Below are 26,815 nucleotides of genomic sequence, written 5' to 3' on the forward strand. Positions count from 1 at the left end.
TACAATACAGTCAGTGCTCTTGTCGATAGCTTTAAGCTTGACGGAAGCAATGCACGGCGAGCAGCAATCTTATGGGAAAACGCAGCGCGAAGTCTTCGCACTGCCTGAGAGGCTACGCTGTGTGATTCATTTTGGGATAAGTGGCGCATGTGATCTCAGCGATTCAATGATTCTATGCGTACACAAGCAATGGTAAAAAGTAACTGATTTTACAGCTTTTTGAAAGAAAATTAACCCTTATACGGTTATTATGCAAACTGCGTGGCACCAGAGGTCGCGTGTGAATGCAACTAAGGTTCCTTTTTTTCCTTAAGCCTTCTAGTACTTGCATCGCAGGGTAGGTACTTATCAGTTATTCGGCTCAATAGAACCATTTACAAAGTTTAAGACATGTGACAGCGGATGTCAAATCCAGATAGCACCTGTATAAAACAATACACGCCAAAAATTAGACGCTATATTACCAGTCCTGCAAGGGCAAGGTTGAAACGAGTGGGACTCAAAACCTCACCCCGACAAGCGTATACCTCATAGATAGGGCCATCTTCAGTGGTAATTCAACAGCACCATCCGCAGAGGTAGCGTCTTAGCCAAAGAAAATGCGACCACCAATTTCTGCTTTCTCTAGGGCAGAAATAATTTCTCCATGGGTAACATTTTCAAACTCATATCACTCCAAGCCCAAGCACTGCAGATACGGTTGTTGTGTTTGGCATCGGAGAACTGAAAGCGGCTTTGGCTACCTGTGGGCAGTAGTCTTCGTTCAGTACCAACGAGATATGCACTCATCGATCGATAGAAGCAGTACCGAATTGGCGGTACCGCTCCGTATGAATGCAAATGTGGCCGTTCGCTTTTATATTCAAGCCCTGCAAATTGCGTTCGACCAATCGTACGCGCCATCTATGGGGGTAAAGTATTGAAAGAACGGTACTTGAATGAACCTCGAAGACGTCAGTACCTATCCTCACACCATTAAAGGCTTCCAAGGTGGTCAGTCGATTGACCTTCTGTCCACTGCCCACTGCTCAGCAAAGCCTGTTCATGTACCCTGACATACAATAACGTCTACCGCCGACGTTAACCGGACGTCAACGGACAAGGCTATGCCGCCTGTGTCTGAATGTCGCACTTGCTCAGCTTCATGCGTGATTCAGTGGCGTCATCAAAAAAGCCACATGAAGGGCCCTCAAGCAAGTCGAAGAAAAGTGTCAAACACCTTCTCACTGTCTGCTCACGCTATCGTACAAAGAGGCAATTACATGCACCGTGATCTAAAGGTTCGATACTCGTCCGCTATCAAGACACAAACTTCTATGCGGGATCTCTGCAAAAACTGAGCGCAGAAGCCTATACGTGTACGCTGCTAGAATTTGCTCGGTCTATGGGCTGCGCGTTACCTATGGGTAGTTTCAGCGCAATAAATTTACCTGCTTCTTACACCATGCAAGATAGCCAAGCAGAACAACCTGTGCTAAACTGATCTCCCTTTCTAGGCACCCTTTCTCTCATGTTACGGAAACAACAGCAGGCATAATAGCCACGCCAGTCCTGGTGCTAGCTGACATATGGTGAACCTGTCTGTCGCAGTATGGCGTACAGTAGAGCAGAGGTTCTGAGCATTATAGTCGCAAATATGAGGTTCCCTTCCTTTGGTGTTAGCCGAAGAAGTGCCTTCATGTGGGTCTCTTCGTAGTGCTATGGCTGCCCTGCCATCGTCATAGTGACAACGTCGTTGACGTTGTCTTCCTGCTTTCAAGGCCGTTGTCGTCGGCATTGTCTGTTTGACCTTGCTACTCCCAGGTGGAGAAGCTTCCGCCCGAACCTTTGCAAGATGTAGGGCTTGGGGATAAGTCGGAGGAGTAATTCCTGTTGTAACAGAATTGAAGTCCGGGCCGGAACAATCGCTCAAGTCTGCCGACATTTTATTAGGGTAGCTCATGACATTGAGGCATTGAGGTATTCGCAACAGTCTAGATTTTTAGATTGAGAGTTCTACGAAGAATAGTTCACGAAATAAAATTCGTTGTTGGTGGCTAGGCAACGCTAGCGCAGATCGCCAGGTGGGTTTAAAGGTGGTTCTTGTCGTGGTGCATTGGAATGGTCTCGAAAACAGAATTTTTTTGAAAACATGGAAAGCGAGAGAGAAATGAAACATCTTTGTTGAAGAGTCCCTGATGGGTTCGAAAAGGGAACAGAGAGACAATGTGAGAACCAGTGACCTAGAAAAGAGGCGCCGATGCCGTGCGCGCAGATGTGCACGGAATGTTTATATTTTAAAAAATCAAGGCAAGTTATAGGATCCACATGGCCACACCGCGGCAAGTTACAATATGAATGATGCTGTCAAAATTTAAACGAAAAATTATGGACTCATCATTGCATTGACGGTTCATCTTGCATTTGAATACTGGCAGAAATACATGTCTCGTCGTAATTTGCTTATTTTCCATATTACATTCCTGAAGCTCTGCAACTACGTGTAATTTCAAAAGTACAGGTGTGAACTCCTATTGTGGCCAAAATGTTTAGGCAGCCATACTGTTCCGGAAGAGGAAGGTCACCGATAAACCGAATTCCATAGATAAGAATATCGAACTGACACTGCATAACATCAGATTTGCTACAGCCCTTATCAAGATGCCACAAAAAATTCGAATTACGACACAGGAGGTGGGCCAACGAAACAGCGCTTCAGAATACTGCGACAAAAAAATGGGCAGCTTGCACTAGTGGTGCAAGGCTGGAGTAAACAGCGGAGCTGGTGATCGACCTAGCTTCTTCCAGGTTTTGCAAGGAAATGCTAAGCTCTGCTAGGCAAGGTTTTCCAAATCGGCTCGCCGCCGACGCGCACATTCCCGCTTGGCGGCGCGGCGCACTTCAAGATGAGCGGCTTCTTCTTCGGGTATCCGAATCTTCTTTGGTCGTCCCATGTCAAGGCTACATGTACTCGCCACAGAGTCAACAAGAGTTCTGCCGCCATCGCGGCGACTCCGAGCTTTATCTCCCCGGTCACGTCACGACCAAGCTGCGCCTCCACACTTGTCGGGGGGTGGCTGAGCGAATACTGCCGAGCTCCTGCCGACGCCGCCCGCGTTTCCCCTGCGCGAACGCAGGAAACGGCGAAACGCGGGCGGCGTCAGCAGCAGCTCGGCGCGTAGCCTCGTTGGTGCTGCTACAATTTCTTTCTTTCTCTCTCTCGCTCTCATTTTCTCTTTCCCTCTCCCGTGCAGTGCGTGCGCCGCACACATGCTCTCTTTCCCTCTCTTTAACGTCCGATATCAAGGTGACATGTGCACGGCAAGGAGAGGAGAGAGGCACACGCCGCTCCGCGAGGTGGTTGCTAGGCAACGCAGTGACGTCATAGCTTGGCGAGGTTTTGCGATAGGTTGCACTTTTTACGGTGAAAAATAACATTGCCATGAGTAACAAAGGTCCGACCTGGCAAAAAGGAACCGTAGTGTAATGTAGGAATATTACGAGCCCTCTGTTAATAGCAATTCAGAATTATTTTCATGCCGCCCACCGTTAGCCATAAAGAGTGCATCGGTTTAATGGAGAAGCCTAGCTGGCTAAAATTATTGCGACACGTTCCACTCATTGTGCAATGTGCGCCTTTGAAACACAATACCTCGTCAAACACGATGGAATAGTCAGGTAAGTTTTCAGCAACATATTTCCGTAAGCACATAATCAAGCATCGAGACTGGGGACAAAAAATTGGTTGATTTTCTTACCCGCGCATCCGCCAGAGATGACGAGTGCGCTCTGTGGCCAGGCAGCTTGCTCGCGCCCAACATGATGCTTTTCCATAAACAGGACGTATAGGTACCCATAGCTGGATGAGGCTATGCACGAGAGGAAGGTGATGCAGGCAGTGGCTACAGGTACACCCCAGCACGTGTCCAATTCCACATAACGCCGCCGTCCACTTGTGCCATTCTGCATCTGAGAACCATATTTAGGATGTTGAGGCAGAGAGGATTCGCTGAAACACAAACAAAACAGCGTGGGTTCGTGGAAAAACCACGCCAGAATGATTACAAACAACGCAATAAATGCGACTGCACATTGTCCTCACATTGGGTAACCAGATCTCGCCACTAAACTGGCGACGGATCACCTTATTCAGTTTATTTTAAAAGCTCATGAAATCGCCATTTATTCTCGTGTCATGAACTATCTCAAATATTTGAATTTATTTCGTTCCTACCAGCATGGTTTTCATAGGTGTCTCCTTTCCCAGACACAGCTGGACATTTTCATCCACGATCCTCATGCTAACTCGGACGTTAACGCCCCAAATAATGCCATTGTCAGTGATGGGAATGGCCAAGATTGTTTTAGAGCAGGTTTTGTAGCCACAAAAATGACAATTTGGAGCAGATTTTGTAGCAATCAAAAATGATGATTCTGAACTGATTGTGGGCCGTACACTATTCCAGCACGTCAAAATGGTTCCAGAGTACCGGCACACATCATTGCGAACATTCATGAGAAAGATAATCCGTGTACGCGACCACTCACGAACAAATTACAACCATCACGTGGCTACACTGAGTCAACCTGCACGCTCAAAAAAGAAAATGCTGTTCATCCTTAGCAATAAAGCAAGCCCCCCAAAGGCAAAAAAAAAAAAAAAAACTGGCAGCAATACAGTCAATTGGTGTGCAGGATGGCCATTTGAGCAATCTTATTTTAGGCCTAAACTCGTCTAGCTGGGAAAATAGCAGAGCTAGAAATCTGCTGCGTTACAAGCAATCACAGATAAACACAACACAATAAAGCAACCAATAACATGAACTGGGGTAAGTTTCCCTTTAGTGAGCGCCACGACACAGCCAGCCATGAAGTCTGCTCCGTCCGTCAAGGAAACCCTCTCCCACCAAAGCCACACCACTCGTACAAAGTGCAAATGCGAGACACACCAACAACGCGGAATGGGCAGTGCACGCACTACTTTTCATGGCAAAACTTCATGCCAAACTACCAAAAACTCGCGAATATGGCGCATATAGTTTCCTAATGGCAGAGCACGAACATGCACTGGATTGGATTAGCACAGTGACCTTTTAGGTTATTTAGCTTTATGAATGGCAGGAGACAAGAGGGAACACTTTGCTTAGGGTGGTGGCAATCGCCACCTGGCATTGACCACAATTAATGTTTGCAGTGGCCTCCGAGATTGCTTGGCACGGCTCGTCTTGGAGCAGCTTTGGAGCAGTGTATCTCGTTTGTAGCATGGATGAAGCAGCTTTAACGGAATGTAGCAGATTAGAAAATTTGTAGCAGCATTCCCACCACTGGCTTCTTCTTGACTCCGCCAAGGCTTTTGAGAGAGTAGTGCATGCGCGCCTAATGCTATAATTGTCCTGCTTAAACTTATGCCCTAAGTATTATCTTGGATCAATAAGTTCCTCACTTATCGTTCCCAGTAGGTGTTTCCATTTACCCATTTGTCTACACTCATTTGGGTATCATCTGGTGTACGTCGAGGTAGTGGCCTCGGCCCCCTCTTATTCCTAATGTATTTATTTATTCCCATTACCTTACAGACCCGAAGTATGGGCATTGGGTAAGGAGAGCTTCAAAATTTTTACATAGTATAAAGAGCATACAGTTATACAGAACATAAAGCACTTTCTTAATAATAATACAAGGAAGAATCAAGTTTAAACAACCTCTAAAATCCTCAGATAAAAAAAAACTAAAAGAATGCATACAAGAAGCAACGCATACAAGTTATTTAAAGTAAGAAATTCATGTTTATGTCGCGACGGAATTTTTCTTTCTTAGCTTGAGCTACCAGGGTAACGGGAAGGTCGTTCCACAAGCGGATGACACGTGGAAGCGCAGATGAGTTAGAAGCGTCTGTTTTACCGTAGATGCGCGTGAAAGAAAGATGATTATGTAATCTTCGTGAGGTGGATGGAGAAACTTGCAGAGCTGATGGTGATGGCCTTGGTCGGTGAACGTACTTGAGAAACAGCAATAAAAGTGCTACGTTACGACGAATGTTCAAAGAAGGAATCGATAAATTGTTTTTAATTCGCGTTATGCATTCGTTGGAGTTGACATTTTGTGAGATGAATCGAGCGGCTCTATTCTGAACTGATTCTAGCATTGTTGTTAAATAAATGTAATGAGGGGACAATATTGAAGAAACAAATTCAAGTTTAGGGCGAATAACCGTAAGATATGGTAATTTGAGGACATTAGTGCGCGTCTTGCGGGGGTTCAGGGGTAAATATCCTAAGGATCGGGAGGCATTTCCGGAGATGTTGCTGATATGTGTAGTGCAGGAAAGGTTTGATGTCAGGGTTACGCCTAGATATTTGGAAGAAGTAACTACAGACACAGGATTGTTATTAATATAGTATGAAAAGTTGGAAAGGAAATGTTTGCGAGTGAAAGACATTACATTTATCTGGGTTCAACTACATTAGCCACGTGCTACACCAACTGCTAAGTAGGTCAAGATCATTTTGATTTACTTGGATAGCAATTACTCGTAAAGTATCCAATCGTCAGCAAAAATCCGCACATGAGAAGATACGTTATTCGGTAAGTCGTTGATATATATCAGAAAAAGTAGTGGACCGAGGACACTGCCCTGTGGCACACCAGCGGAAACGTAGAAGAGCGGGAAGGAAAAATTGTTAACCACCGTGAACCGCTGCCGATTGTTAAGAAAGTTCCGAATCCAAGATAGCGTTAGTGAATCTAAGGACAAAGAAGACAGTTTAGAAACTAGTCGGCAGTGAGCTACGCGATCAAAGGCTTTTGAAAAATCTAAAAACATGCAGTAAGTTTACAGGTTTTTGTCCACATTAATATGTAATTCAGTCGTAAACTCAAAATAGTTGCGTGTCTCACGATAAATGCTTCCTAAATCCATGTTCGTTTGCGATGAAAAAGTTATTATTCTCTGAATGATTGTAAATATGGGAGGTGATTATATGCTCTAGCATCTTGCAGTAGATGGAAGTAAGTGAAATGGGTCTGTAATTTAATGATGAATTTCTATTGCCGCATTTAAAGATGGGAATGACCTGGGCGATTTTTCAGTCTTGGGAAGCTTTCCTGTCAATAGCGATTGCCAGAATATATGAGATAATATTTTACTCGAGACTGATATGGTGTTTTTCAGTATCTTTGAGTTTATGTCGTCAACGCGTGCTGATCTGGACACTTTAGGATTATTTTTAATGGATGCGATGCCGTCGACAGTAATGTCGATGGGCTGTAAAAAAAGGGTAGTCAAGATACCTCAGGCACGTTTGAATCGTCTTCGGTGGTGTATACTGATAAAAAAATGAATTGAACGCGTTAGGATTGTCATGGTCTGGAATAGGAATGTGGTCGTTATCATGCAAGATGATGTTGCTGTCCTGTCGCGCGGGGCACACTGATTCCCAAAATGTCTTTGTGTTACTTGTGAGCAGAGATTGCAAATCGTGCGAAAAGTACTTATCTCGGGCAGCGCGTACTTTAGAGTAGTAGCTTTTTCAAGAATTCGCTGTATTTTTTCCAAGATATTGGAGTGCACGCACGTTTTGCGGCCGCGTGCAATCGCTTCTTTTAATTTCTCAGTTTGTTAAGTGACTTATGTTAACAGCCTGTCCTAAATTTCTCTTATATATGCATGTTTTCTGGCGACTGTCTTGTTTGCAGGACCATTACTAACCAGTCAAACCAAATTGTCTCTAATGAAGAGCCATACCGCATTCAGAAATGATGTCATGATGAGTAATGACATTGAACTCTACTAAATGTAATGCTACATCCTTCAGCCACCGCTGTAACCCGCTCTGCTTCCCTTACAACATAAAAAAACACAACTTGAACGGGCATGCTCTCGAAAATGTATTGGGGTTACCTAATCTAATGATCGATGTTGGAACGTTCATGTGGCTAACATCATCTCAGGAGTTAACCAAACGTTGCGCTTCATTAAACATTATCTACGCAAAGGACAGCATATAAAACTTCCAGTTCATATATAATTTAGTCCGATGAAAACTAAAATACGCGTCCAAAATTGTTATTACCAACGATCTTCAGTCAGTTCAAAAGTGAGCATTGGGGTTAACTCATTCTTTATATTTCCATAACGTCAGCGTTTCCGCCCTAAAAGCACAATGCTGTTTATCTCCACTGTCTTATCGCCATCGTATTGCCACCTTATCCCTTGCCAATAAGTTATTTCATTCTACACTCAATCGCGAGCCCTACATAGTCCATGCCGTTTACATATCTTATCACGCTAGTTATGCATTTGAAGTTGCTCATCCGCATGGCCAAACAGAAACAATCTCTGCTGCTTTTTTTCCCAGACCAGCCAAAGAATGGACCATATTCTCGCACTATATCGCTCCTACAACCAGCCCATTATCCTTCACAGCAAAAGTAAGAAATCATGTTTCACGTTAAAACCATGTGACAATTTTTTATATATTTCTGTAACCCACTTTTCTGCAATACCCCGTTCCGGGGCCTTCCATAAGATTCAACAAAAATAAAAAAGCAGCGTATGCAATAAAAAAGTCACAGGCCTGCGCGGCACACGCAGCACAGTGACAGCGTAAGCTGGAGGAACGGCTCCATAGGAGCTTCACTTTCGGCAGCACCCACTAAATGATCTTTCACGAGAACGATTTGAACTTTCCACCAGGCAATGATGGCTAGCTACGCCTTCTGCTGCTCTCTGCACAGCGGTCTGCTGAGCCCGACGTTGCCTGGTTGCAGCCGCTCAAAGAGCTCTAGATTCGCTTCGTCAGCAGCATTCGTACCTTGCAAAGGGGTGCCATAACGTTTTACCCAAGAGTAATTAAACACAGGTATCGAGACCTAGCCTAGTCACCTAGCCTGATTAAGTTAACCATGTCCAGCTACGTACATGCAACTGCTATATGTCGGGACACCCAGTGAAATAGAACGCAAGTGTAATGCCATGCTTGCACGCATCAACCATTACTTGGTCAATCACCCATAGTGGGTAGGAGCCTTGAGATAGCTACGACGGACACCGGAGGCTGCGGCGGACAACAACGCGAATCGAAACGGCTATTGAAATAAGCCCATAACAGCTTACGCTGTAAAAGCATTCCCACTAGTATTAAGCGGATTAGTTCTCCCTCAAGTACTGTAAGACCTCACTACATATGCTGCCGAGGAGGGTGAACACACATTGCCAATTGTCGAAGGATCAAATATAACGTCCGTGCTGTGGTGGTCAACCACACAACCTAAAGCAACCACAGTTAGTGATGCTACCATGCACAGCTTCACGCAGGAGCTACGATCCTTACGTGCTGAGATACAAGACCACAAGACAGAAAACGTTAAGCTCAAATCACAACTTGCAGAGACACAACCCAAACAATTAACATCAAATGCAGACATTGTTCCTGCCCCGCAATATGCACTCTCCTAACTGCGAAACTTGAAACGCTACTACTACCCAGAATTGAGCAGGCCTTTCAGGCAAAAGAAAAACAGCGGCAAGAAAAATGGACGACACGCACAAAGCCTTTCAAGACATGGTCGGCACCCTGGCTCAAAATCACAATACCCGTTTGACAGAGTTGGAAAACTCCCTACTCCGTCCCAGAGCAGGTCCCCTAAAGAAGCCGTACTCCCGTACCGACAAAGATGACTGCGAGTAATCGCGAACGAGCCACCTACTGCATTTGGCAGTGGAACTGCCGGGGCTTCCGGCTAAAACGTGTACACTTACAGGAATACACTACCTCTCTCGCACCGCATGCCTCCCCGATATTATCGCATTACAAGAGACCGGAGAACCGGCTAAGCTGTCGGGATACGCGGCGTACACAGCACTTTCGGATGATGGACGCAGGCCCCAAGTAACCACACTAGTTAAGCGAAACATTCCGGTTATACAACATCACACAGGCATTGATACAGCAGCCCACATTCTCCTGAGATCATCCCGTCTGCAAGGCACACGCAACAGAGCCTCTTCATCCTCAATGTATACAGCAGCCTCAAACAACAACATATATTTCTACGACTCTTCACCAAAGCAGATCAAGTAGCCAGAGGAGCCCCCCTGCTCATTATAGGGGACCTAAACGCCCCTGCGGTGGCATCGGGATACCCAGTGGACCACCGAAAGAGAAGACAACTATGGCTTGATGGACAGAACCTAGGTCTTACTCTTGTCACGGATCCAACCTGTCCAACTCGTGTATGAAGCAGCGTTAGCAGAGACACTACTCCGGCCGTGACATTCGCAAAACGAATACAACAGGCAGACTGGATCAGCACACAAGACAACTTGGGCAGCGACCACTATATAATTCAAACCACAGTTCAAGCGGGCCCGCGAAAGCCGAAGGGCCGTCAACACCGCCTCACAGACTGTGACGCTTTCCGGCAGGCCAGAGCCATCACCTCTCTCTCCGGTACCCAACACCCTTTGGAAGATTGGGTCGCATCCTTGCTGCAAAACGTGAGCGAAGCAACTAAATTGGTGCCAGAGGAAGCTATTCTGCAGGAGGCAGATAGCAAGTACGGCATATGTGGGAAGCCCTCGCCAGTCTGCAGCGCAGATACAAACGCAACAAGCTCAACCGAACGCTCAGAAAACGCATTGCCACACTAGCCCTTCGTATCGAAGACTATGCACTACAACTTACTCGTCAAAATTGGCACAGCACATGCGACAGCATCCAGCGGCAACCAAACCTACCCAAAACGTGGAATATCCTTCGTTGCTTCCTCTATCCGGCCAACAGCAAGAACACACAACAGCACAACTTGCAAAAGATTATTCACACCCATCCGGGCACGGACGCACTGATTCTTCAAGAGATGATAGACCGCTACGTAGGCCCTCAACCTACTACACCCACTCCAGCATACACTGGCACCGCTGAAGACCACCTGGACGCGCCCATACAATCAGCAGAAGTACGTGCAGCCATCCTCGCACTCTGCCCTAACTCGGCCCCGGGACCTGATGGCATTACTAATAAAATGCTTCGCAACCTAGATGAGGATTCTCTAACAGCTCTCACGGCTTATTTTAACGCGTACTGGGAAACTGGACAACTCCCGCCACAATGGAAAGAAGCCAAAAGCATTATGATTCGCAAACCTGGGAAGCGCCTCCTACTCGAAAACCTCCGCCCCATCTCACTTACTTCATGCGTCGGAAATGGCCTGGGACACGTCATCCTCACACGCTTACACAAACATATGGAGGACAAGGATCTTTTCCCCAATACCATGGTTAGCTTTCGTGCTAAACTTTCTACTCAAGGCATCATGATTCAGCTCAAGCACCAAATTATCGATGGCGATAGAAGCTAGAGGCTGGATACTAGAGCCATGTTGGGGCTAGACCTAACTAAGGCTTTCCATAACGTCACGCATGAGGCCATACTGACCCAGGTGGCACAACTCCAGGTTGGACACCGAACATATAACTACGTCAAGGATTTCCTTACAGGTCGCACTACCACCATCACCATCGGAGGGCTGCAGTCTCCAATTATTCACCGTGGCAGCAAAGGTACGCCGCAAGGATCGGTTCTGTCCCCTTTTCTGTTTAACGGGGCCTTGCTAGGATTACTGCCTGCATTAGCTAGCAACCTCAAACATAGCCTCTACGCGGACGACATCACCCTGTGGGTCACCGGGGGCAGCGACGGGGACTTCCAAGACACGCTGCAGCAAGCCATCAAGGTTGTTGCATGTGTAGAACCACGCCGTCGACGCACACACCCTCATCCCCCCCCCCGAGATGCAACTCCACGTGCATCAACAACTCATACCTACAGTGCCTAGCATCCGTGTCCTTAGCTCACGCATCCAACAAAATGGCAGAAACACGGAGATGATCAAGCAACTAGATAGTCATGTACACCAAGCCACTCACCTCATTGCACGCATCGCACATCGACATCACGGCATGAAAGAAAACATGATTCGTCTGGTAAACACCTACGCCCTGAGCAAGATCACCTATGTCGCCCTGTACCTTCACCTCAATGCGACTGACAAGCTCAAACTCAACACCGTGATTAAGAGGGCCAATAAGCAAGCCCTACAGCTTCCAATTTCCACATCTAACGAGAAAACTGGATTCCCTCGGCCTTCACAATACCATAGACGAGCTTATTGAAGCTCAGCGTATTACCCAATACGAACGACTCGCCAACTCCACCATGGGCAGGCACATTCTGCGCACCCTAGGCATAACCTACACCACCCAATTCGGACCAAAAGTACCCGTCCCTCCAAACATTCGCGCTCAGTTAGTTATATCGCCCATACCTCGTAATATGCACCCAGAACACAATCAGGAGTGGCGCGCAGACAGAGCTAAACATCTACAAAAGCGCTACGACCAAGCCGCAGATGTAGCCTACGTGGACACCGCGGAATATCCCCACCAGAACGCCATGGCCGTCGCCGTAGTCGCGGGCTCGCAGTACCGCCTCGCCGCGGCCGCATCAATACTCAACACTCAACCCGAACAAGAAGAGGAAACGGCCATTGCCTTGGCCTATACCTCTACCAATGCGCACTACATCATCAGCGACTCGAAAACGGTCATTCGCAACAGCGCAAGAGGACTCATAGCACCCCAAGCACAGAAAATGCTCTCCGGCACTCCCGCCTTAAGGCAACGCCGCGTACAGATCATCTGGGCCCCTGGTCATTCGGGTCTGGCTGGAAACGAAGTCGCGCACGATGCCGCCCGAGGTCTCGCATACCAGGCGCATCATCTGTCTCCTGCGTCTTCCAATTCTGACGAGCCCTTAGTTCTGCATCGCGGTCACGCGCGCGACCGCATGGTCACATTCAGAGAAATCCTCCTCCACTACTGCAGATAGCGATTACGCTACCCCCCAGTACACAAAACACTGTCACAATCCACCACTTCGCGACTACTTCAGATGTGAACTTTCCCAAACCCCGTGCTATACCACCGAATTTACCCCGATGCATACTCCCCACTCTGCAAATCCTGCGAGGCCCGCGCTGATCTCGATCACATCATCTGGACATGCCCGAAAGCTACACCCACCAACACCCACCGCACTAACACTACACGCATCATAACTACGGCCGAGCAGTGGGAGACTTTGCTGCTCAGCTTGGACCCAGAAGAGCAGCTCTGTGCCGTCCGGATGGCCGAAGACGCCGCCAGAAAGCAAGGGCTGGCCGCCGTCTGAGGAAGGGGAGGCCTGGGGGTTAGTCTCCCAACCCCCGCCGCCCCCAGACCCCATCATGGACACAATAAAGTTTCATCTCTCTCTATCTCAAGCATGCAGTTCGCTGTCCTAAAGCTCTTGGCCCTGGGCTTCTTTCAAGTGAACATTGCTCTTCGCAGTATGTTGGCGAAATTGGCCTAATTGAACCAGATGCCTAGTCCTGTATTCGCGGCACGAAAATAATGGCTGTCTTTCCGTACAGCAGAGTCCATTAACCATGAATCACACAATAACAGCCATAGTTCGACGCTAAGGCTTGTGCCCATGTACACATTGAAATTTTCTTCATTCCCTCCTCCCTTCAGGCAATGAATCCGCGGAAGAAAACATAGATCTAATTAAGATTAGAGAAATTAGAGGATAATTAAATGTAATGTCTAATTTTTGTTTAGGGGGGGGACGATTCAAGTATGAAAAAATATAATTTGTCCGGTTGTTATGGTAAGGATTCTTCTTGCACAACTCTTTATCTTTATGATCTGCATCCGCTTATGAACAACAAATACAGATGATTATGGTGATGGAGCACCGTTCTCATCACAGATGATGAGTGAGGAGGAAAACATTTGGTAGCCTACGCTAGCCGGCTCCAGACAACTGCAGAGCGCAACTATTCGATTACCGAGCGCGAATGTATTGCTCTCGTCTGGGCTGTTTCAAAGTTCCGCCCATATTTATATGGCAAGCCCTTCTCAGTAATCACAGACCATCATGCGCTGTGTTGGCTTTCGTCGCTCAAGGATCCTACTGGTAGGCTCGGTCGTTGGGCTCTCCGACTACAAGAATATCCCTACACAGTGACGTACAAGTCGGGACGCCAACACCAGGACGCAGATTGCCTCTCTCGCTACCCAGTCCAAGACCCGACCTCTACGTCTGATACTGACACCGACGCCTGCGTTCTCTCTGTTTTATTGCGATAGCAATTATATGGACACTCCAAAGCAGATTTCTGCCGTCGGCGTCGCCGTCGCCGTCGCCGTGACGTTCCGTATGACGTCAATGGAGATGAAATCGTCGCCGCGCGCCGCCGAACGCTGTATGTGCGAGTGAAAGGGCGCGAGGGACGCGCGCTTTCACGGGGAGTGAACGCACGGCGAACAAACGCGCGTTCTGTGCCGTGCTCCCTTAAGGGCTGCAGAAGTAGGCGTCTCTTTCCTCCTTTACAATCACCATATATGTAGAGCAAACGCGCATTCTTCTGACGCACGAAAGGCCGTGGGGGGGAGGGGGAGGGAATGGAGGCGACGTTTAGCTGCGGCACCAAGTGCCTATTTATATCAGAGGCTCCGGCAACAGTCACCAACGCCGCACGCATTTTGAGCGAACGCGGGCAAAACGCCGACGGCGTCGACAACAGTTCTGCGTGTTGCCGGTGCTGCTGCATGTCCAAGTTTATACAGCTGATAAAGCTACTATAATTACTCCGTATAGCTCTCTACAAATTTGCTATCGCAATTCATGCTTCGCCTTTCAGGTGAAACTGCGACAACTTTTTTCCACTTGTCCATGTCGCCGACGAGCAGCGCCGTGACCCGTCCTTGCGTGTCATCATTGACCACCTGGAATCGTCACTTGCCGACAGCTCCCTTCGCTTATTCACACTTGAAGATGGCGTACTCTACCGCACAACGTTCACCCCGACGGCCCAGCATTACTCCTTGTGATCCCTAAACACCTTCGCTCGGCTGTTCTCCACGAACTTCACGACCTCCCCACTGCCGGTCACCTCGGTGTGTCACGTAGCTACGACCGGATCCGCCGACGCTTCTTTTGGCCAGGGCTTGTTCGCTCCGTTCGAAGATACGTAGCTGTGTGTGAGAAATGCCAGCGACGCAAGACACCGTCGACGCTCCCTGCTGGGTACCTTCAACCAATTGACATTCCCGCGGAACAATTCTTTCGGGTTGGTTTAGATTTACTTGGTCCTTTTCCTCTTTCTACCTCTGGGAACAAGTGGATCGCTGTGGCCACAGATTACGCCACGCGCTACACCATCACCCGAGCGCTCCCTACAAGCTGCGCCACAGATGTTGCCGATTTTCTTCTACGCGACGTGATTTTATTACATGGAGCTCCGCGACAACTTCTCACAGACCGTGGCCGGACATTCCTGTCAAAAGTTATCGCGGACATCCTGCAGTCCTGTGCCACGAGGCACAAGCTATCCACGTCATACCATCCGCAAACGAGTGGCCTCACGGAGTGTCTTAGTCGCACTCTCACAGACATGCTCGCGAAGTATGTGTCTTCCGACCACACTGACTGGGACCTCGCTCTACCGTTTGTCACCTTTGCGTATAATTCCTCGCGCCACGACACAGCCGGTTATTCGCCATTTTTCCTTCTGTTCGGCCGAGAACCAGCACTGCCCCTCGACACAAGCATACCTGCTCACGCAGCACCCACCAGTGAACATGCACTTGACGCCGTCGCCCGCGCTGCCCACGCAAGGGAAATTGCCCGTGGCCGCCTCTGCACTCCCAAGAGAGTCAACGGCGTTTGTACGACCAGCGACACCGCGACGTGCACTTCCCGCCTGGTTCTTTGGTGCTTCTATGGTCTCCGTCGCGTCAGGTCGGCCTGTCAGAAAAACTGCTGTCTCGTTACACAGGCCCCTACCGAGTGATTCGTGCCGTGACTCCCGTCACCTACGAGATCGCCCCTGACGCCCCATATGCTTCCCAGTCCAGTGATATCGTGCACGTTACACGACTGAAGCAGTATCACCCTCCCAATGATGACATTTAGACGCTGCGGGACGTCGCTTCTGCTGCCGGGGGATTATGCTACACGCGTGTGGTATTTGGTTGTTTGAACGAGGCGCGCGGGCGCCTAGACGAAGAAGACGAACTGCTCTGGGCTCTCGAGCTATCGGCTGATCTGGCCAGCGCTGCAGCTATCTTTTGTAAATATACTTGTAAATAGTCTCCTGTACTTAATTCTTCGTTCGCGTAACATTCTCATTTAAACAATTTTCTGTAGGGCGCTTTTGCACGATCCCTCCTTCCAGCACGAATTGGAAGCGCCAAGCCAAGCATAGCAGAAGGCACTCCGTTGGTACTGACATCACCCTAAAGTATTTTTCCCCTAAGAGCATGGCCGCAGATCTAAAACACTCACAAGTGCGCACCAGACAGACAAGACAATCTTTATGTAAATGGGCAAGGATTTAAACGCTAACTAAGACGCATAGGTGCATTTTTGCGGGTAGTTCTTGCAGCTGTTCAGCAGGAACGCGAATGCGTGTGCAAGCAAGGCTCATACTAGTAGTGGAAGCCAAAACTCAGCGCTGACTGCGGCAGAGCCGAGTCAGCGGTGCATGAGAGGACATCCACTTGGCATCACCGCTTTTATAGCCAAACACACTGCGCGTCTCCAGATAATCTTAAAAACCTAGAACCGCGTCCACAACCTTCATGCAGTGTGACGCCCAGCGGCAGGCCGCGGGCGTCGTTTTGCCTGCCGCGAACGCGTACATCGCGGCGCCAGCCGTTTCTGTAGAGGTTTAAATAATCACGTCGCCTCGTGATGCCGCGTTTGCATTTCAGCTATCGCAGTGATAAGCCCAGTCACGTGACGCAAAGCTAAGTTCCCTCGAACAACACTTCAGTTCCCGAGGTCACGGGAATGAGTCGGGGACTGAAATTGAGATTGTTCATCCATGTAGACAAGCGGCTGCAATCGTCGCCTAGAGACTCGCGAGGCAGGAGCACCGTTTGCTTATTTCGGTTCCATTCCGACCTTGCCCTCAGCATGGCGGCTCCCAGATGGCAACGCTGGGATGTCCATGAAGGCGTGCGCAGCACATCCTGTCAGCACACCCCATGATATGCCTATCCATCCACCAGATTTTCACTTGGGGGATAACTTTAGTGCTCGCCATTCCAGGACAATGCATTTCTGCTGTGACAGAGATACTGTAGGCCTTGCCCTGGAAGTGGCTAGGAATTTGAATCTGGACGTATTATTGCATCACAGTAACGATGGCAACTTAGGAGATTGACAAGCCGGGAAACAAAAGTTTTGTGACTTGTATTCGTCAAGAAGACCTGGCCCTGGAAATTGACGGCATTATGCCTACGTATTCTCAATGTATTCCACAACACGAAGACAGTGATGACTGTAAAGAAGGACTCAGCACAGTGCTTGACGCTGGTTTCACTTTAAGCGTAGCTGCTAAAGCATCCAAAAAAATCAACGTATGACGTTGCTACAAGCTTATGAACAAGTTTACGAGCGGGGACCCAAAGTTTAATTAGGAACACGCAGTAGCTGTCATCAGGACCCTCCCATGTATGTGTACTCAAGTTCATTCTCGCAATGTCAGTGTCAATCCAGGACGCTTTTGCAATATAGACAAAGTATTTTGACGCACATTAGATACCTATTGATTAGAGAGCGACTTAGAAGACTTAAACGATTTCAAACATCAGATTTACTACACAAATTGAGTGAAGAAAATGTAGCGATATTCGAAATTTGTATTCAGGAGCCCCTTTGTGCATACGAATAGCTATGAAAGGCCATCGGATTGCACTGAAGTCAGATAGGTGTGCTACTATGGAAATAAAAAATGGTTCCCGTTAGATTATGCTACTCCAACATAAGTAGACAGAAAGCGTAACTTTGCTTGAGCCAAGGCAATCAGAGGAGATCAACGTGAAGAAGTTAGCAAAAAAAAGCTAAAAAAAAAGGTTTTTCAGTGGGGGTTGAGCGCCGACTTCGGTGAGTCTCTTGAAGATGTTCGCAGTGCTCACTTGCGATCGAGGAGCAAACTAATCCTGTAAATTTTCGTTGCGTGTGTCTCATCAAGAAAGGACAGGGAAAGAAAGAAAGAAAGAAAGAAAGAAAGAAAGGAAAGCAGATGCCTCTGGAAAGAGAAGCGCGCACCGTCAAAGCAGGATAGGTTCTTGCTACCACTAGCGAAGGAACGCCAAACAGTCTTCAAGTTTATATGGTAGCTAGTACGAGACAAACAACGCCGCAAAGAAGATTCAGCTTCAATTGATTTTGATCAACAAGTCACGTAATTTCCACTGAAGGCGCCGAGAAGATTGTGGCTAAGAAATAAAAAAAAGACTCACACTACAAAACGTGCTTAAGCAGGTGAAAATAACACGTTAATATAATAGACACGGGAGAAGCAATCATAATGCCGAGATTAACCAACTAAGCAAACAATTGGCCACGTATCTGCTTGCTTCGCTGCAAATGACGTCGAAAGATAGTAGTCTTCTGCCGCCATTGATACGTAACACCCCCTCAACTCCCCCTCCCACCCCTCACGCTCTTCCCCTCCCATCTCATTCCTTCCATGATGGATGCAAATGAGGTTTTGCTGAATGCAATTGAAATTTCCCGCGTTCGCCCTGCTCTCGCGCCATCTATTGCAACCTTTATTACCGTTGGCTTAAAGCCGGCTACAGAGCCGCGGCTTCAGTCAGCTTGTTTTTAACGCGTAGCGTCTCTACGAAACCATTTCTAACGCGTAGAATTTTCAGTTACTGACGTAAAAACCAGTCTAATGTGTATTATTCATTAAATAAACGCGGCGGATCACGGTTATGTACATATATTTTGCCTCAAATAGGCCTGAGGTTTCCTTTGCGCTATATAACGCTGACGTGTATGACCGCATGCCCCCAGTGCTAGTAGCTTGGTTGGTTTTGGCCGCGCAGTTGAATCGAGTGATAGACAGACAGACAGACAGACAGACAGACAGACTAAGTTTTTCGCGTTTAGGTAGCCCAAGAAAGACTATCGTCTTGAAAAATAAAGTTATACCACGCCAAAATTGCGGAGCCGTGACAACGGACCAAGTATTCACGGGACATAGGCCGATAGCAGCGCCCAAGGGTATCGCGATCGTAAGTTGAGAAAGAGCATCGCACGAAAATGTCACAATCAGTGGAAGGATCACTCGAAGGAGACGCAGATATCGCAGACGCAGACGCAGGTGTATGCGTCTCCTTGCGCAAGTCCGGATATCCTTAGGCTCCACCCTTAGGACTCATTGGGACACTCACAGAACACGACTGCAGTCTGCGCCGTAGATTTCAGTCAGAATACTGATTGATCTTACTCTGTGCCTAAGTAATGACAAATCTTAGTCAATTAGTTAATTAGGTAATGACTTATCTTAGTCTGTGCCACACATGACGAACCTTGAGTTGTGAGCGATGAGCGAAGTTATGCTCATTATGGTCCCATTGCCTGTAGCTGAAGAATATAACGAATTCATCGCGTTCAACTATCCACTTCTGCTAGAACCACCTGGAACTTAACAGATATTGGGGCGGTCATCCAACTCATCAAAATGTGGTAACATAAAGCCGATAAAAGCCAACATACAAAAGCTATCGTTAAGCTTAAAAAGCTTTATGTATGACCACCACGTTCCGTTACGTTTAAGCGTAAGGCCACCCTGTCGATTGTCTATAGCCGCGGCGTACCTTGACGTGTGCGCCTGAGACTTTAACTCCGCTTTTTTGTTTCCACTATGAGGCAGCTGCTACACAAGGTGTTTACAGCGATTTGATTACGGCCGCCTACAAGCGCGAGGTGGTTGCACTAAGAGATTTCGTGGACTGTTCCACTCCGTTCCCTATTTCCCTTTACCATTGGCGGGAACTTGTTGAAAATAAAAGGCGACGACAGCCGTGATCGAAGTACACATATAAGGGCACAATCGTGCATATTTGAGTTCCTTAAAGCGCAAGATTTGGGTAGCTTGTAGTTTGTTTCGGTTGTTTTTAATAGCTAATGAATTTTTAAAAAATAACAAAAGAAAAGGCGACTTGCGGTCTAGACACTGATCTCTGCCACATAAAAGCACGGGCTCGAACGGGAAATCATTGCATTCCTTTATTACACAACTATCAGAAACACTGTGCTTCGTGTATTTATTCGTCACCCAAAAGTACAGGGGCTTTGTATATAATAGATATGGGTGCCGTTCACTGTTCAGATGGCGCGACGACATTTCATGTTTCGCCCCAGTATTGCCGACGCCGGCCGCTAGAGAGGCGATGAAAATGATCACGCCATTCCGAACGACAACGGCATCCTCATCGTCGATCGTTTGAGAGGTATGCCCTGCGCTTTGAGGATATCAAGCTCAGAATTGTTCCCGCTGCTCATATCGATTGCAAACGCGTGCTATCGTATGCAGAGCATGCGCACTCTGATATTTTCACAAATCGGACAGTCTTCTTTCGTGATAAGCGATCGAAAGTATCACGGCGAATGTATACAGCGTCTCTCCAGTTTTGCTGGTTTTGACACTGGCCGTCCCAAAGCTTCACTTGTAGCGGCGCATAGATCGCGCGCAAACTAAAGCCCCTATATATAAAAAGTAGCGCCATTCTTATATCTTGCCGCCACCGCGCTCACCCCGGCGTTTCCTCCTTGCCGCCTCCTGTCGCCCCAGACTCCTCCACTCCCCCATTGGCCAATCTGTGTCACGTGGAAGCACGCGTTGCGCTTTTGTATATTTTTTTCTTTCCAGTGCGCTCCGACTGCCATTCTCGGGCCTGTGCAACGAAATTGCTGTACGCACAAACGGATCAAACGTGTTAGGGACAAGAACTTCGTTGTGATGGCATGCTGCTGCGCCTTAAGTTGCCGCAACCGACAAGGCGATGGCAAAAGGATTTTTTTGTTTACCATCCCGCGTGCGCAAACGCTTGCTGCACACTTGATATTTGCGCCGTCTCGCATCGTCACGTTGCTACTTCCAAAACGGCATTAATAAGACCAGTTACTGACTGACGAAGCAAAATCGCGCCTCAAAAACTTCTCCGCAGGGCGCGATCGAAGTTTTACTCGGATTTCCTCTGGTAGCGCGTTAGCTGTCGTCTGCCACGGCAGGCCCGACTGAGGCGGCGCCACTGTCGATATCGCGCCTCGATCGCGCTGGTCGCGCCGAGCGCGATAGTGGAACGGAGGAGGAGGGAAGTGGATGGCGCTACTTTTTATATATAGGGACTTTAGCGCAAACTGCAATGCACGGTGCCTATACGGCTGCAGTTCTTCACCTTTGTGAGCATCGCTTTGTATGTTAAAAATTTCTCAAGGTATTTTTCGTTTTGCAGAAACTGCAAGATGGCCTCAAGCTGAAGTTATGATATACGTTATTTGCGCACCACTTGAAACGAGAACTAGAAACGAGAGGCCCAAGCACAAACTTTCAATTGGTTTTAATGGTAGGAAGTCGAGTAGTTTTGTAGATACATGTGACGAAACATGAAAAACATTATAAAATATGCTTATGTATTCAACAGAACTGACTTGTACACTTGTATGCTTAATATCAAGAAAGCCAGATAAATTCTAAATAATAAGTTGGACTCAAGAAACACAAATCAATGGCCTACACATCTGTCGCCTCGCTCTTGCCAAAGTCGGTGCCGTGAAAAAAGTGCTCCGCTACGCGGATGCTTTCTTAGTGATCACGACAGGAACTCGAACTCACAGTTCAAGTACCGTAGCTGAATTACTGGAGAACTGTAGGTCAGGCCTGAGTCCTTTGATACTAACAAATTAACACAAGATTGATCTATCCGTTTCCAAACACATAAAGCTAACTTTCTCCGTTTCCAAACGCGTAAAGGTAACTTTCTCTGGTTCCGATATGAGCCACGGACAAATAAGACCCTATTGCCCAACTGTTCGAAGCTGGTGAACCTGGTGAAGCCATTCAAAGCTGGTGGAAAGGAGGGTGGCAAGTGCATGCTTAAAGAAATCCCTGCAGAAGTCCTGCCAACATGTAGTGAAAAATAGCTTCCAGGCTCCCGTTGGTCAGCTCCAGCAGGCAGGATATCCAGAGGATGTCACCCTATCTGTTGCGGTGTCTTTTTTGCAGGCTGTCAGGTGGTCTGGGCGTTGCACTGAACCGAGACGATGAGAAATCGAGAAGAGTCGAGTTCCAGGGACGGCTGTAATACCGTGCTTTCATGACGTCTCCCACCGTCTAAAAAGATTGGAACCCGTGTCGGGGTAAAAGTGGTTTTCACGGCACTCTAAAAGTTAATGTCATTATTTAAGATAAAGGGGGAAAGCAGAACAAGCAAGAGGACATGCACAGAGAACATGGGCGGGGATTTGCAGCACAGTACTCGGTGCTCATGTTTTTCAATTGTGCTTTATAGTCAAATCAAAGCGTCTGTGTCGTGTCAAGGCAACATCTCCGGAAAGTGACTGCTTGGTGCGCTCGTTCTGCTTGTGGTAGCCATGGTTGATTGCATGTCATCGACCAGCTGATCCAGCAGTCTCGTGCCTTGCCAACAGCTTCAGTTCGCCGCGCAAGTGACCGGCCATCTATTGCGCAGGCGTCCAGCCCATCAACTACTGCGCCCCCTGAGACACCTACAAATAGACCCAACGACCACCATCAAGCGGGATTTGCAGCACAGTACTCGGTGCTCATGTTTTTCAATTGTGCTTTATAGTCAAATCAAGCGTCTGTGTCGTGTCAAGGCAACATCTCCGGAAAGTGACTGCTTGGTGCGCTCGTTCTGCTTGTGGTAGCCATGGTTGATTGCATGTCATCGACCAGCTGATCCAGCAGTCTCGTGCCTTGCCAACAGCTTCAGTTCGCCGCGCAAGTGACCGGCCATCTATTGCGCAGGCGTCCAGCCCATCAACTACTGCGCCCCCTGAGACGCCTACAAATAGACCCAACGACCACCATCAAGCGGGATTTGCAGCACAGTACTCGGGGCTCACGTTTTTCCATTGTGCTTTATAGGCAACTCAAGGCGTCTGTGTCGTGTCAAGGGAACATCTCCGGAAAGTGACTGCTTGGTGCGCTGGTTCTGCTTGTGGTAGCCACGGTTGATTGCAAGTCATCGACCAGCTGATCCAGCAGCCTCGTGCCTTGCCAACAGCTTCTGTTTGCCGCGCAAGTGACCAGCCATCTATTGCGCAGGCGTCCAGCTCATCGACTGCTGCGCCCCCTGAGACGCCTACAAATAGACCCAACGACCACCATCAAGCGGGATTTGCAGCACAGTACTCGGTGCTCATGTTTTTCAATTGTGCTTTATAGATGAGTTGTACGATCTGAATATCAATTACCTTGCTTGATCATCTCGGTCGGCTGCAAATCCCAACTGCTGTTTTTCATCCCAGTATGGACATTGACTTGTGCACGTACCGCGCCAGAATAGGTTGCTTTAGTGCGCATAGTAATGCGCGTTGCGTATATTCCCCTGTGTGGTTCAAACCAAATGCATCACTGAGATGCTGGAGTGGGGCAGGCCGACTGCTTGTAATCCTTTTCTGTGTCGCGCATCTGCTTGTTTGCGCTGGTGATGTTGAAATGAACCCCGGCCCTTACAAGATTGAACAGGTCATTGCCCTCGTAAAAGAACTTGCATTGTCAAACGAAAAATTTCAAAAAGAGACATCAAGGAAACTAAAAGATCATCATACCGTATTGGTGTAGGAGCGCACTGACAAGGTGCTTAATTAATTAATTAGGTGATTGATTAGGTGGCTAGTTGGTGATTAATCACCAACTAGCCAAACTTTCCACATTACTAAACTAAAAGATATCCAGACAAACGTGACAGAAATTAAAAGGCGGCTTTCCAAACTGGAAGACAAGTTGCAAGCTGCCGACAACTTGCGCCAAGATGTCGCGAGCGTGAACGCTACACTGCAGGAATCGCATGCCCAGCTAAAGAGCATTGAATCAAAGCAGTCTGAACAAGCAAACATTGTTGTTGACGATTTACATAATCGAATGCGTCGCAACAACTTGATATTCAAAGATATCCCCGAACAGCAGACAGAAAAATGGACAGATACGGAAAAACTGATTGGTGACATTGTGGCAAAAAACCTTGGCGTTCAAGCAGGTGAAATAGAACTAGCGCACCGAATAGGACAGAAAAAGTAGGGCTATGACCGCCCTATCACTGCTAAATTTCTAAGTTTCAAGGGCAAGACTAACATTTTGAGAGGGGGAGAGAGAGAGCAAGGAGAGGAAAGGCAGGGAGGTCAACCAGAAGAGCATCCGGTTTGCTACCCTGCACTATGAGTAAGGGAAAGGGGAAATAGAAAGAGAAAAAATAGGGAGAGATTGAGCACTGAGTACACGTGGGACGATGTACAGGGACACTATAGGCGGTCTCTTAAACCGGTGCACTTCAAATACTGTACTAATGCACGCAACGCTTTTTGTGCCAGTGACGGGTGTAGCCTAATGCATTTAACCTAAAGGACCTGGAATCACCTCGTGCCTGGATCGAGGAGGACTTTTCACCGCGAATTCAATGATCAGAAAAAAACTCAGAGATTTTGTACGCAGTGAACGGAAACCCGGGGAGAAGTACAAATTACTGTTTGATAAACTTGTGATTGGTAATAAATTCTATAAATTTGATAGTTCAACTCAAGTGGTCGTCTCCCTACCAGTTCATGAGGCAACCAATAGTTCAAATTGACGCGCGAAGCATTTTACCAATAAGAAACTGTCATTCATCGTGTCTTATTTTCGTAGTTTGGTAGGCAAGAAGGACAGCCTTACCGCACTCATCGAACGCTGTGAAGCAGACATTGTCTTGGGAACGGAAACATGGTTGTATCCCGATATTGATGATAATGAACTATCAATGTCTCGTAACTTTTCTGTATTTAGGAAGGATAGGTGTACCTCACGTGGCGGTGGCGTCATTATAGCTGTACAAAAACATCTGCAAGCTAGACTACTTGACAATCCATCACGCATAGAAATTATTTGGATTTCATTACAACTGTCCGATTTTGCAACCTGTATCGTCGGCGTATGTTATCGTCCGCCAGATTCGCCTGGTGATTTCATCGAAAACCTGAACGAATCACTCAGTTTCATTCACGATATGTATCCGGTATCAGTGAAAGTTCTTGCTGGCGACTTTAACTACCCAGGCATAAATTTGCGGAGGTGCACTGCCGAAGGCGATACTAGGAAAAAAGAATGTAAGGAATTCATCGATCTGCTTTCCCAGTTTGGTTTATCACAAATAGGTTCCTGCGCCGACGCGTGGAAAGTCGATTTTAGACCTCGTGTTGACAACCCATTCTGAAAATATGGCTGTGCACATTTCAGACTGTCTTAGTGATCACAATGCTCTGCATTGTGAATACTTGTTAAATAGTAACAAACCAGAAGCACCAAGGAAAACTATATGCGACTACGCACGTGGTAACGTTGATCGACTAAGCAGTGATTTGTCATTATTTTGCGAGCAGTTTTCGGAATCTTTATCAAGCCGCTGTACGAATGATAACTGGACTCTACTTAGCGCCAAACTGACTGAGCTAAAAGAAAGAAACATTCCAAAAATCACATTCACGACGCCATCTCAAAACATGTGGTTTACAAGACACGCAAAGCGATGCGTCAGGAAGAAGCGCCTTTACGCTACGGCAAAACGATCGGCCTGCGAGGATGATTGGAAACATTACGGCGAACAGTCAAAACTATGTGAAGCAGAAATTGAAACAGCTAAAGATAAATTCTTTAACCACGATATTTCAACGTTACTGAGAACCAATTCTCAAAAATTCTGGAAAGTAATCAATCCTAAGTACTCTACAGCTAGTCTTATATCTATAGTAAATAATGGTGAGATATTTTTGCCCACACAGGTCACCACAGAATTTAATCTATTTTTTAGCTCAGTGTTTACCGATGAAATCCAAATCCCGCCAAGTGCGCATGCTGGATCTATAAATGCCACCATGGACGACATTGTGGTTACTCAAGAAGGAATAGAAAAAGCTACTGACCGTTTGCCAAACAATTCAAGTCCTGGTCCTGACGGTATTTGCCCCAAACTGCTCAAACTAACTAAATCAACAATAGCCCGCATTTTCACTGTATTATTTCAGCAGTCTATTGACACAGGTTGCGTGCCTGATGCATGGAAACTTGCTCGTGTTATACATTTATTTAAATCTGGAGACCGTACTGCCCTCACAAATTACAGACCTATCTCATTAACAAGCATAGCATGTAAAATACTTGAACATATAATTTCATCTGCAATAATGAAGTACTTAGACCAGCACAACTTCTTTTTCCAAAAGCAGCACGGGTTCTTGCGTGGACGTTCTTGCGAGTCACAGTTATTTGAACTGACGGCTGACCTTCACGACGCTTTACACAACCTAATTAGAATAGACGCTGTATTCATCGACTTCGCAAAAGCGTTTGATAAGGTGGCTCATAATCGTCTTATACTGAAATTGGATAACCTTAATGTAAGCAGGAATGTGATGAACTGGATCGTCAGTTTTCTAGCTAACCGACTGCAGTTTATTTCTGCAAATGAATATTGCTCCACACTAATACCTGTGAAATCTGCTGTGCCTCAGGGATCGGTGCTTGGACCAGCACTGTTCCTTATCTACATAAATGATTCAAGCAATAACCTTACTTCTACTGTCCGGTTATTTGCTGACGACTGTGTTATTTATACAAAGATTAATAAATCTGATGACACTAATTTGGTGCAGTCGGACCTTGATGAATATCTAAGTGGTGCGAAAAATGGCAGATGGGGATAAACATC

The 26,815-nt window shown here is 47.2% G+C and overlaps 1 protein-coding gene across 9 annotated transcripts in view; it reads right to left on the reverse strand.

The window, feature by feature from the left end:
• LOC119445733 (monocarboxylate transporter 4-like) overlaps window positions 1-26,815 on the reverse strand; it is a 228,214-nt gene that overhangs the window by 92,349 nt on the left and 109,050 nt on the right. For 5 of the 9 annotated variants that reach the window (XM_049663566.1, XM_049663565.1, XM_049663563.1 and 2 more), the window contains exon 2: window positions 3,738-3,988. The exons of 2 other annotated variants lie outside the window; for them this stretch is intronic. In XM_049663566.1, the coding sequence (XP_049519523.1) occupies window positions 3,738-3,988 (251 nt within the window). The remainder of the gene's footprint in view (window positions 1-3,737; window positions 3,989-26,815) is intronic. 2 more of the 9 variants (XM_049663572.1, XM_049663573.1) reach the window with 1 other exon arrangement.

Source organism: Dermacentor silvarum, chromosome 3, assembly GCF_013339745.2.
Source record: "Dermacentor silvarum isolate Dsil-2018 chromosome 3, BIME_Dsil_1.4, whole genome shotgun sequence".
Classification (NCBI taxonomy): Eukaryota; Metazoa; Arthropoda; class Arachnida; order Ixodida; family Ixodidae; genus Dermacentor; species Dermacentor silvarum.